At 37.5% G+C, this 12,042-nt stretch overlaps 1 protein-coding gene across 1 annotated transcript; it reads right to left on the bottom strand.

The window, feature by feature from the left end:
* Positions 1-176: 176 nt before the first annotated feature.
* On the bottom strand, positions 177-11,700 carry LOC106915664 (B-cell receptor CD22). Its single transcript, XM_014983409.2, has 11 exons — positions 10,609-11,700; positions 9,140-9,403; positions 8,734-9,060; positions 8,200-8,421; positions 7,872-8,096; positions 7,516-7,779; positions 5,373-5,639; positions 5,125-5,286; positions 3,803-4,006; positions 2,971-3,210; positions 177-1,270 (listed from the first exon to the last, which is right to left on the bottom strand). Exons 1-11 carry the CDS (start codon positions 10,661-10,663, stop codon positions 1,068-1,070), a joined length of 2,433 nt encoding a protein of 810 aa, XP_014838895.2. The 5' UTR covers positions 10,664-11,700; the 3' UTR covers positions 177-1,067.
* Between the last annotated feature and the right edge of the window lie 342 nt (positions 11,701-12,042).

The following is a 12,042-nucleotide window of genomic DNA, read 5'->3' as shown; positions in this document are numbered from 1 at the left end:
CGTTTCACCTGTGTTGCTCTAGTTTTCTTTCAAGTACAGAAGTAAACATAAATAAAAAGCATATTGAATCACTTAGCATGTTTGATTAAAAGAAATGATTGTGGCTAATAGAGAAACCCCCAAGTACATTAAACTAAAGTACTTTTCTATTGTCTAAATTTATTTTAGACAACGTGTTATGAAAATGCATAAGTTTAATAGTTAAAAAAAAACGATTTACACAAATGTAAATATTTACAGCAGTATTCACAAATGTATACAGTGTGTTGTTCTTTCACATATCACAATCGAGGCTGCTAAAGTTCCAACATTATCTGCAACGTTTATACATGCAGTCCAATTTTAAAGCCAACGTTAAACTGTTCTTCATAAATAAATAGAAAGTTTTTCATTTACATAAAAATATTTTCCTGAATTTACATGTAAAAGCTACAAATGGCTGCAGTCACTCATAGAAAAAAAAACAACAAAAAACACATTAAAGTGTTGAACAAGAGAATTTGTTCATTAGGCTTGAGCCTAGCACAGTATGGCACCACTCACAAAGGGCTGACACAGTTGGAGGATGCAGATTGTATGCAAAACACAAAAGTGCAGGGAAGTTTTCCAAATATACCTCAACCTTCACTGAGTTATTGAGACCAGATAAAAATAAATGGATATAACTTCTTAGTGACAAATTAAGTTTTACGTTGATTTTAAATCCTCAAATTTTGCCTGGTTTCTTAATGAACTGAGTAAACACTGAAGAAAGGTCGAAGATACACAAAACCAAAGCAAAAACAATAATCATAACGCGCTCCTTTCTTATGAAAAATACATCTCTTTCATCTCATTCAATTTTTCCCTTCTCACCCCATTCTTCATTTTGCCTGATCCAGTAAAACAAATGAAGATCTGACAATTTTTTCCTTCATCATAAAAGCATGAAACTTCTTTAAGAATAAAATGTGGAGAAGCAGATGCAACAATAATATGAGCAGCAGAAGCTACTCTCAACCGGTCCAAGTGTGAATCTGAATTCAGACCGAGAGGATATCCTTAATGTGCCGTTGAAAGGAGTGCTGCTAAGACAGCTTGGTGACTGGTAGCTGGATGTCCCAGCCGTTGTGAGCCACATTCCCATTGTGAATGCTGAGTTTAGGGTTTTTAAGGTTGTAGCGACGCATTTTGGTGTTCTTGTAGTAGATTGAGTAGATGAAGATGAAAATGATGGAGATAGCTACCACTGTGAGAGCCACAAATCCAGCTAGGAGGGGCAGGTAGTCCTCTGAAAGCAGAAGAACAACATGTTAATGCAAAAGAAACAAAACAACACTAAAATTCAAGACTTCTTGTTGGTTAAGAGGTTTAAAATTTATTTTTTTTTGTGTGAAAATGCATAAACCTTTTTTTATCTTGTCAGCACCCAAAGAAAAACAAAAATCTACATTTACTGATTATTCAAAATAATAAAAAGCTGTTTTTGCCAATCGAAACAGATGTTCTAGGTAAGGTTTTTGTTCTGAACACATAACAACTACATCTGTGCAGAATTTATTGTCCGTTACTGGTCAGCACAATTTGCCTATTAAGTTTATCTTTATATATTTCAGTTTTTCGTTTTAGATTTTGTGATTGTACAAGCCTTTAATGACTGTAATCTGATGGGAACTGAGCAGACAGAAAACGGTGAAAAACTTGGAGAAACGGTCCTTGGATCGAGAATCAAACTGCAGACACCTGAAGACCAGTGGCCTTCATACAGTATAGGAGACATTTACAGTAAATGCTATCAGTTTCATCATCTTGGACAGATGACGAGTTGGACCTCTGCACAAAATCTTCTCTAGAACATCCCAAAGTCTGGACACAGCGTTGACCAATCCATGTGTAGAAGCAATGTCTTTTGAGTCCAATCTGTCCAATCTGAGACCCAGGAATCCTGACATTGCCGTAATCAGGTAACCGATTCACCTCATTCTTTCAGCAAATAACGTAACTGAACCTGGACCTGACAAAAAGCAGCAACCCTCTGGTCCAGCTTGTCACGTTTACAACTTCTTTTCTTAGGCTTTTGGTAAGAAGTGAAGACTAAAGAGACACAGAGTCTCTTTACAACCTGCTGCTACTGTTCTGCTAAATAAAATTAAACCACAAACCATGATTATGATTTGATTTCATCAAACATACAAGTCATAACCGATTAATATCTCTTCCAAGACCACATAATGTGGCAGGGAGGGATTTTTTTTTCTTTTGGACAGGTGGTGTGATATGACTGGCGACATAGAAACATACTATGACGTTTAAAAACACTTTTGAACCGGGGTCTTCAAATCCAGGCTTCGAGGGCCGATTTCTGGAAGTTTCTAGATGTGTCTCTGGTCCCACAACACCAGAATAAAATGGCTGAATAACCTTTTCAGTTTGCAGTCAAGTTATCCAGAGTCCTGTTGATGAACTCTGTATTTGAGTCAGGTGTGTTGAAGCAGAGACGTATCTAAAGGTTGCAGGTCGCCAGCAGGGGTTTTAGAATTGAAAACCCCTGCTCCAGGAGACAGGATGAATATAGTTAGGTCTATCATCATCAGCAGCAGCATGAAGGCTGTGACATTAACAAACTAATGCACTAAACATTACCATCGTCGCATCCTGTCCTGTTCTGACACAGCATGCGTTTGGTTTATGGATGGACCCTACTTACTTTGTTCCTAAAAAACATTTTTCACATTCATGTTTTGCAAGTGAAATTACTTTTCTTCATAAGCTTTCAAAGAAAACGTCTGACAGTTGTGCTGAAGATTCATTTAAAGCAAACCACTATGAATCAAGCAACAGGACCCGTACAGTAAGTGTACGAAATATAAAATTCCTCAATTTTATGTTTGGTTTTTTTTTCTGAACCTGCAGAGCTTTAAAATTACCACAGCAAATCTCTTTAAAAACCCTTTTCCAAAAATGTGTTTTCTCCAACAGGATTTTAGTTACCTGTTAAAATGACTTTAATCTCATGCTTGACAATGGCAAGACTGTTATTAGCAATGCAGATGTATGTGCCTTCTTCATTTACAGTGAGCATGCCATTTGGCCCAAGAAACGCCGTGGCTGTGTAATTCCATGCGACCGTTGGGGCCGGGTTGCCGTCAGCCTCACAAACAAGCTCCTCTTTATAACCACTGATCACTGGGACCAACTCAGGAAGCTTTGTAGTGTTAATCCTGGGTTTATCTGTTGAGACACAGAGGAGAGAAAATGTGAGATAATGAAATTTATTTCAATAATTTGACTTATAACTAGTATTTTGTCCAATAATTGAAGTGACACAATCTCCATCTGTAGAGCCTTTAAACCAGGGGTCCCCAAGCTATGGCCCGTGGGCCGGATCTGGCCTGCCTCCTCATTTGGTCCGGCCCCCTGAACAATACCAGAGAGCATTCAGTGTTTTTTTTCATATATATGTGGAATTTTCTTCAACCACCAGGGGGGGCTCTTGAGCAGATATGAAACTTAGTTTCCCTCAATGGAATATATACTAGTCAGTACCAGTCACCGTTTCGCTCACGGTTTTTTTCCATTTGCATTCTGGGTAAAAATCTATCTACAAACGCGAATATGTTGTCGGAAGTAATCCAGCCCCCACCCCCCCGGTCCACAGTTTCATCCCCCCCACCTGTCAACAAAAGTTTTCTAAGGTTTCTTTCTCGAAAAACTAAGACCGGCCCCCCACCAGAAAAGGGAACAGTTATGTGGCCCTCGCAGGAAAAAGTTTGGGGACCCCTGCTTTAAACACTGACTGTAATGAAGTAAATGTAGTTCTCACAGTGGACGCTGAGGGTGAATGGATCAGATGTCATAAGAGGAGGAGGCTGAGGACCTTCGGGTCCCAGGTTCAGTTCAGCTTCACATTTGACCTGGAGTCCATGGAGAGTCCTGTTCAGAGTGATGTTCCTGGTGCAAACCACCGTTACAGGAGATTTATCCTCAGGAAAGCTGCATTCCGACTTATTGATGATTCCCACTGAATCTGAGGAGTAAAACAATAAGAAAAACACTAAAGTCCACAGTGCTATAAAAAAAGTTCTGCTTTTGTTTTTTTTTTCTGTTACACTTAAATGTTTCAGGTCACCAAACAATTCATCATTGATCAAAAATAGCCTAAACAAATACAATCAGCAGTTTTGAGATGTGGATATAATTTTTAAGGGGGGGGAAAAAAAGCGATTCAAACGAACCTGGGAGTAACGGCCTCCCTGATTAAATCATGAATGAACTGTGATTACCCATACTTTTAATTCAGTTTCACTCTCCGTGGCCAAGATTAATCACCGTCTCTTCTTTAGGATCAAGAAATCACTTAAACAGAATGCATCTGATCACATGGACAAGATCTCTAAAAGCAGCTACTCCATCATGGGGAAAAAAAAATTATTTTGCATTCCTTCATATAACCTTTGCGCTTCCTCACAATAGGTTTCAATAGCAACTGAAAGTCTTTCCAACAGTCACCACCATATTTTCTGCTATAATATAAGGTTTTCTTAAAAGTTTTTTCCATGTATGTTAATGTCTCGTTTGTGAGATATCCGAAGTTGTGTATCTTTTTCTTTAGGTATCTGAAGGAACGATAGAAAAAATATGTTTGACTGACACAAGTTTAATTTTAAGTTGATGATTAATGATTTATCTATTTTTGGAACAACTCATGGTCTTTGGGGGCAAACTGGTATCTGCATATGCTGTGTTGGTGAAACCTTTTCCAAAGTTATGTAAAATAAAATAATAAAAAAAAACACTGCCACATGTCACAAATATTAGATGGTAGTTGTTGCCACCAAAAGTGGCACAACCAGTAATTAAGTTATTCACACAGGGCCAGTTTGGGATTTTAATTTTCTCTGTTGCTTGTATTTGCACAGGTTATTGCTGATATTATACTTTATTTGATGATTTAAAGCTTTTATTTGCAAGGCAGCAGATATTTTACACACCAGTTTAAGCATTTTGTTTGTAAAATGTGTAATACAACAGAGAAGAAAGCCGTGAGGACTCCTTGATAAATGATAAGATGTACTTTGCTGAGATTGTTGACTTTTGTACCAATAAACAACAAATGATAATAATAATAAAAAAAGAATCCTGTACCAGGCTCAATAGTCTCATTCCCTCTTTGCCATAACCACCGTACTCTCAGGTGTTTTGCAGGCGCCACATCCACAATTTCACACTCCAGCGTCATGTTACTTCCCTCTTCTCTGGATGCTGAGTTGTTCACAGTTCCATTCACAGAGATATTTTCTGGTAGTTCTGCAGGTGAGATAAATGAAAATGATTAAAAGTCATATATATATGACTTGTATATATACGACAGGACACAAATGAGACCTACTTACTGTAAAGAATGTAGTGTAGAGTTTTATTACACAATCCAATTCCCCAAACCTGTGCATGACAAACAGGACTTGGGTCCCAGTCTTCATGTGTGTTTGGAGTCCAACTTATGTTTTCCTTTTTATTGGTTCCATTTTTCTGTCTAATCAGCCAGTACACGTTATCAGACACATTGTTTTTGGCCTTGCAGACCGCAGACTGTCCGCTGCTTTGGTATTGCAACACCATCGTCTCTGGTTGTATTTCAATAGGGCATTCCTGCTTGGCACCTGTGGAAAACAGAGTGGGAACAGAGAATGTTATTTCACTTAAGTGACCACAGTCATTGCGATAACACAGTATTTCCATGTAGAGTGGCATAATGAAACAGTGTTGAAAAGCGAAGAGGGCCTTAATACAATGGTAGGTCTGGACGCAGCAGGAAAAAGCTCAGGAAGGATATTCCCCTCCCTTACATGGTGGATTCTGTGCCCTGCATTCTTAAGCTATTCTGTATTGATAAGTTCAATGCGTCATATTCAAACAATCCACTTTTCTCACACTATAATAGTCATCAAGCTTGATGTTACTGCTTAAAAAAAACAATTATGACTTCGTACATTAAAGACGTTTTAAAAAAAGGTTACATTTCTGATTTTCTACTTGTAGTATTTTGATCTACATCAAGTCTGAATATGAATATGTCCCATCATATTTATACTTCTAGCTCCCCGATAAACTTTTAAACGCGCAGGCAACATTAATTTAGCAACCAGACATTTTTACTCCGACACAAAAAGAAAACATGACGTCTTAAGTGCTCACATTAAGAGCCACGACTTACTGGAGCTTGTCCCTTTAGAAAGCGCCAACAGCTGTAAAATCAAAGGCACTAAGAGCAGGCGAGGGCAGCTGAAATTCTCCATTGGAATCCAACTAAAGAGGTAATTTCTCCAGCTTCCTCTACTCTTCTGCTCCTCTAGAGTTTCTCCTGCTTCACCTCAGCTGCACGGAAACAGCAAGAGGCGGACTGAATGGAAGTATGTGGACTTTCTTTCTTTCTTTTTTTTTTAAGCAACAAGCTAAGCTAAGCTACCGTGACAGGCTCCAAGCCGCTCCTCGTCGGGCGGAGAGGAAGACAGCCCCCCCAAAAAAACACTGGGCATAGAGACACGGCATGCCCACACACTCCCACCGAGACTATAAATGTAGCAGCTGAGCAGCAACAAGCTGCGCTGGTTGCAGCTAAACTACCAGTGGAAAGAAACAAGCGACAGAATAAAGCGTTGATGATTCAAAGTGACTAATCTGGAATATTTAAATGCCTTCCCTGGAAAATATTTCAAGAACTGCCACAATATTATATTATACTATATTATATTATATTATATTATATTATATTATATTATATTATATTATATTATGTATGCTGGACTAAACATATTAAATCAGACATTTAAAGACATTAGTGAGCAGACATGTAAATGCAAAAACATAAATATTACTATGTTTTCAAAATGCACTCTTTCTCAGCTGCCTAAAGATGTTTGATATGTTTGGTGTATTTTGTTATGAAATGGCACAATATATATAAAGCTGAATTAAAAAAAAATAAACATTAGATTAGATTAGATTAGATTAGATTAAACAATTGAATCTACAAGACCAACTTGTTTTTGCCTTTGAATATGATGCTGATTATTTTAAAAACATTTATGAAATGCAGCCACAGCTACAAACAAATGTTTTAAATTAAAGCAAATTCATGTATTTGACTGGCCCAGTCAAAGTCCAGACCATGGACTCTGTAGTAAGATTTAAAAACTGTAGTGTTCACATATTATTTGTGGTGACTGAATTGAAATGCAAACTTTTCAGTTTTATTTATAAAGAACTTTGCAGCACTTGAGTTGATCTGCGATACAAACTAAAGAAAGCCCTATAAATACACTGACGTTTGTGAAACAGCAAAAAAAGTATGAATATCTTAGTGATGCATAACGTGAAAGCCATTATGTTCTTAAGGACATTAAGGAGATTTTTATGTGCGTTGTTAAGTCCTACAAATTGCAATATAAAACATTGTAACTAGCAAGTCATTATTTGACTGTTTAGATATATTCTGTGTGTTACATGCATCAGTCCCCTTCATTGTATTGGACCTACCTTTGACAGTGACTCTAACTGTTTTGGAGACATTTCCTTTCTCATTCCAAGCATGGCAAGTGTAGGAACCAATGTTGAATCCGTTGGCATTGTTGATGATTAGGCGAGATATTCCATCTTCTGTTCTCTCATTCACATTGTGAGTCCTGTAGTAAATCCAGGAGTAGTTGGGGCGTGGGTTACCTACAGAAGAGCACTTCAGTCCCAAAACCTCCCCAACCTCAACTTCTGAATCTTCAAGCTCCACTATATGTGATGGAGGGTCTACAGAAAAAAACAAATGACCATGTATAAGTTGTAGGAAAACAATCACACATCATGTGTATCTTACCAGAAACAAATTATGAAGTGCTTACAATGAACAACAATGTCCACTGTGAAGTTGAGAGTTGTCCGATTGTTTGAAACTCTGACGGAGTACTGGCCCGCATTGCTCCTTGTTAGGATGTGTGGAAGCTGAACCTCCTCTTCCTCTTTGTACCAGATCTCAGTAGGTTCTGGGAAGCCCTGACTGCACGTGAGGTTGTGTCGAGTGTGTTCTTGAACAGTATATGTATGTGGACACATCCACTCTGGTCCGTCTGTAATGAAAAACATAAAACTTTCTTTACACTAAGAACACACCACCTACAAAATGGTTAAAATGTTTGGAGAAGACATTTAAAATGCAAGAATTACACTCACAGAACACATTAAGTTGGACTCTTTTTTCAACCAAGGTAAGACCGTCTGCTTTGACCTCATATGTTCCCGAGTCATGTCTTCCCAGAGGATTCGTCAGGCTTCTGGGACGTCCATCTTTCAGCCACTCAATATTCGGAGCAGGGTTTCCTGTCACTTTACATTTCCCATCCAAAGATTCTCCCTCGTCTACCTCTACGGTGTGACATTCAATCTCAGGTCCAACTAGCATAGAACAATACAGACAATTTAACATGGGTCTAAGGATAGGGAAATGAAGTGGGTTTTGTTTTGTAAAAGGTCCTGTCACATCAGTGAAGTATTCTTATTGCATGCTGGTTGCTGTGTTTCAAGAATCCATCATGTAAAGGTGAGTGAAACATCTGGATAGCATGGTGATTATATAATGTTTTTGTTGTGCATTGCTGCAGCATAAAATTAATTCAACACTGATTTTATTTTTATGTAAATTGGTTCGATTGTGCCGAGTCCAAAGAAAGACAAACGAAAATGTAAAATACAATTTACATTACTTACACTTCACTCCAATACTTAATTCACGTGAAGATGCATTAAATTGTGGACCTTCTGGCCCCAAGTCCATATGTGCTTCGCATCTGATAGTGGTTCGGTCATCCTGTCTTGTTGGTGTAAAACGAAAGATAGACGTCTGGTTTGTGGGTTTCTTTGTGCTATTTGTAAGATTCTCACTGTAGATGATCTGGTTTCCCTGGTACCACCTTACGGTGAGATTTTGAACAGGTGCAATGTTGAGGATGCTACATGTGAGGATATACTCTTCATTTTCTCTCATTTCTTCACTGGATTCAATGCTGGAGCTGATGCTAATGTTTTCTGGAAATGCTGGAAGAAAGGAAAAGGTTTATTTTATCAGGAGTTGTTAAAGTGTTAAATTGGTCTGTGCTCAATCTGCTAGACCTACTGTAGATAACAAGTCCAAGTCTGGTGCTACATTGATTCGTGCCGCTAGTGATGAAGCACATTGGATTATTGTCCCACTCTGCCACACTTTGAACTGTCAGCATCACATATCTCTCTTCCTTAAGACCTGTGCCTCCTTCTGAAGCTTCCCAGCCGAGTCCATCAAATTCCTCTGCTGATGTTGTGCATTTGACTGAGACTGGATCTCCATATTTCACGACAACACGAGGTGGGGTCAGCTCAATAGCACAGGAGGCATCTTCACCTGTTACATAAAAGTACAGTGACATGTTATCTATTGACATGATTCATCACAAACCGTCTCTGCAATTTAGATTTTTTAAATATTTTTTTCAATAGCATTTTTTTTTTTCAATTGTCCTGAATATTGAGTCCATGGGAATGCAGATAGGACAGGAAACATGAACTAAAGTTATATTTTAAAAGAAAGTTTTAAAAAAATGCCTCACATGAGACAAAAGCCGAGTCCAAAAATAACCCAAAGTGAACATGATAGCATTCTTGCCACCAACATTTTGTAATCTGAACAAAAACAATAAAAAAATGGTTTTCAAACTCAGTGATTTTATTGGCAGTGAGGGATATGAAAAAAAAGAAGAAATAAGGTTTAGAAGATTGGCCGTCCCTAAAACAACTGTAATATTTTTGCTCCAACAGATCCAACAATGAAAGTGACATTATAAACTTAACTAAAGCAAAAGTGGATGTTTTACAAATTTACATCCACAGAAAAATCATTTCATTTTAGTTACATCTTTCTAACTCTCATGTGTTGGGATACATGTGTGTTTTTCATAGGAGTAACACTTTCAGAGCTCTGCAGTTGGAGAGAGAAGAAAGAACAGTGTGGCCTCATGTCTGAGTAATTTTGACATTAATGCAGAAACCAAGCTTAAAATGAATCCAGTTGTTGGTAATCAAAATGTTGCAGAAACAGACTTATTAGTATTGATCATTGGTAGGTCAAGTTTAAAACTTGACCTAATTCCTAATGTTATTTATTGGTTTAGTTTAATTTTGTCAAACTTACTGCACAGAATGTGCTCTGATAGTTACAGAGGGTTTATTCAGCCATTGCTTTTAAATCTGAGCTTTAAGACTTGCTATTGTCCACATTTTCAACTATCTTAACTGTCAGAAACTAAACTTTTTTTTTCAGCTGTATACAAGTCTCTTTTTTATCTCATAATACAATGCTCTCTTTTAGATAAAGTTCTGCAAATTCCTCTGGTTACGTTCCACATTTTTAGCTCAGAGATAGTTCAGGTATTTGGCAAAGCAATAACCACCTGTGTTTTTCATACAAATTAAATGGATTTTGATACATTAATAGTAAATGATCCAAAACTGAATGACCAAAAAAAAAAAAAAAAAAAAAAAAAGATATCACATAGACTACATTTTAATTCATTCAACAACAACAACAAAATCAGTGAATGTAAAACTTACCTGGAATAAGAAGCAGCCCCACAAATAGTTGAACAAATAATATCCACTCAGTCATTGGTTTGGTTGTTTTTTTTTTCTTGCCTGGTGTGAACAATGTGTCTTCTGTGGCTTGTTGCAGCTCTGCTCTGCTTCTCTTGTGGGGTAACTCACTTGGAGACCAGTGGTTTTACACATCAGAAGAGGGAGGGGGAAAAAAATACAGCCAGCTCTGATTCTCTTATGACACACACACACACACACACGCACACACACACACACACAACAAACCCTTGGTTGTTTGTGTGCAAACAAGGACACAGACTCATCATTTTTAACAGTCAGGCGCTTTAAATATGCTATTTTCAGTTTATACTTAACATTGTAGATGCAGTGGGATATTATTAGTCTCTTGTGGATGTTTGACACCTTTAAACAGCTGTGACTGTGGCTCATGTCCTCAATAGGTTCTGAGTGCGTTTTTTTTTTTTTTTTTTTTTTGGATCTCAACTGTCTTTGAGTGTGTGGATTCGTACAAGCTTTCACTGAGAATTGGAACAATTAGCCACATTTTATCTAACAACTGTCAAATGTGAGCTGACCTTAATTCTGGTGAGATTTAGACCTGGTTGAAGCGTTCTTATTTGGGTTAGTGTGCCTGACCTGATTCTGCAGTGTCAGTCATACCTCGCTTGGGGCTGCAGTATTTATTCCAGCTTGCTTGTTTTTCATGGTACAAGCTTACGCTCCCTCCTTTTGCCACTTTCAAATTTCATATCATTTTAAAAAGTTGTGTACATATTGTGAAATGAGTTTTTTTTTTTGTATGTTTTTGTCATTTCAAACTTAATTATCGGTTTAGTTTTTTTCACAAAGAACGGTGAGCTCCTGCTAAATAGTAACCGACATAGGCCCAGAAAAATAAGCATTAACTCCATGCTTTTTACTCATTAAATTTATTTCTAGTGGGCATATTAACATTAAACTCAGACCAGATGTCAGTAAAAGCCTAAGTAGTCCCCTCATATAAACGAGTCTATAAATGTTGTGTAATAAAGTAGAATAACACGTGAAGTAGATATTAACGATATGAAGAAAAGAACAAGCACAAAGGCAAATAAAGCCGTGCCTAAATCAGCACAACTTATGAAATCTACCAGGATTTTCTTCATAAAATTCTGAACAATAAGCAAGGGTGGCTTTTCTTTGGCCAAAAATTGTTTTTCTTTGGCCAAGAAAAACAATTGAGTAGTTTCAGAGAAAGACCAGTCAGTCTCCTCCTGGAATCCGGTTGAAATTCAGTGGAAAGAACTGAAGATTTGGGTGAATAGAAAAGAAAAGGAACTGAGAAAGACATGAGAGTAGTTTCTCCATACAATTCACATTTCACAGCTGCCATAAACAAAAATAGTTGTAGATATGGAATAAATAGATACGAAGTGCAAGACATTTGTATTA

Source organism: Poecilia mexicana, unplaced genomic scaffold (assembly GCF_051168715.1).
Source record: "Poecilia mexicana isolate PSO_F unplaced genomic scaffold, ASM5116871v1 scaffold_8, whole genome shotgun sequence".
Classification (NCBI taxonomy): Eukaryota; Metazoa; Chordata; class Actinopteri; order Cyprinodontiformes; family Poeciliidae; genus Poecilia; species Poecilia mexicana.
This window is presented reverse-complemented; position numbering and strand designations above follow the sequence as displayed.

What these genes read in the sequence shown, in the direction of transcription:
- LOC106915664 (XM_014983409.2), bottom strand. Translation starts at nt 10,663, where the DNA reads ATGACTGAGTGGATATTATTTGTTCAACTATTTGTGGGGCTGCTTCTT. An exon ending in GGGGCTGCTTCTTATTCCAG is followed by an intron (nt 9,404 to 10,608) that starts GTAAGTTTTACA and finishes TTTATGTAACAG; the next exon opens with GTGAAGATGCCTCCTGTGCT. An exon ending in ATTCACCCTCAGCGTCCACT is followed by an intron (nt 3,211 to 3,802) that starts GTGAGAACTACA and finishes GTGTCTCAACAG; the next exon opens with ATAAACCCAGGATTAACACT.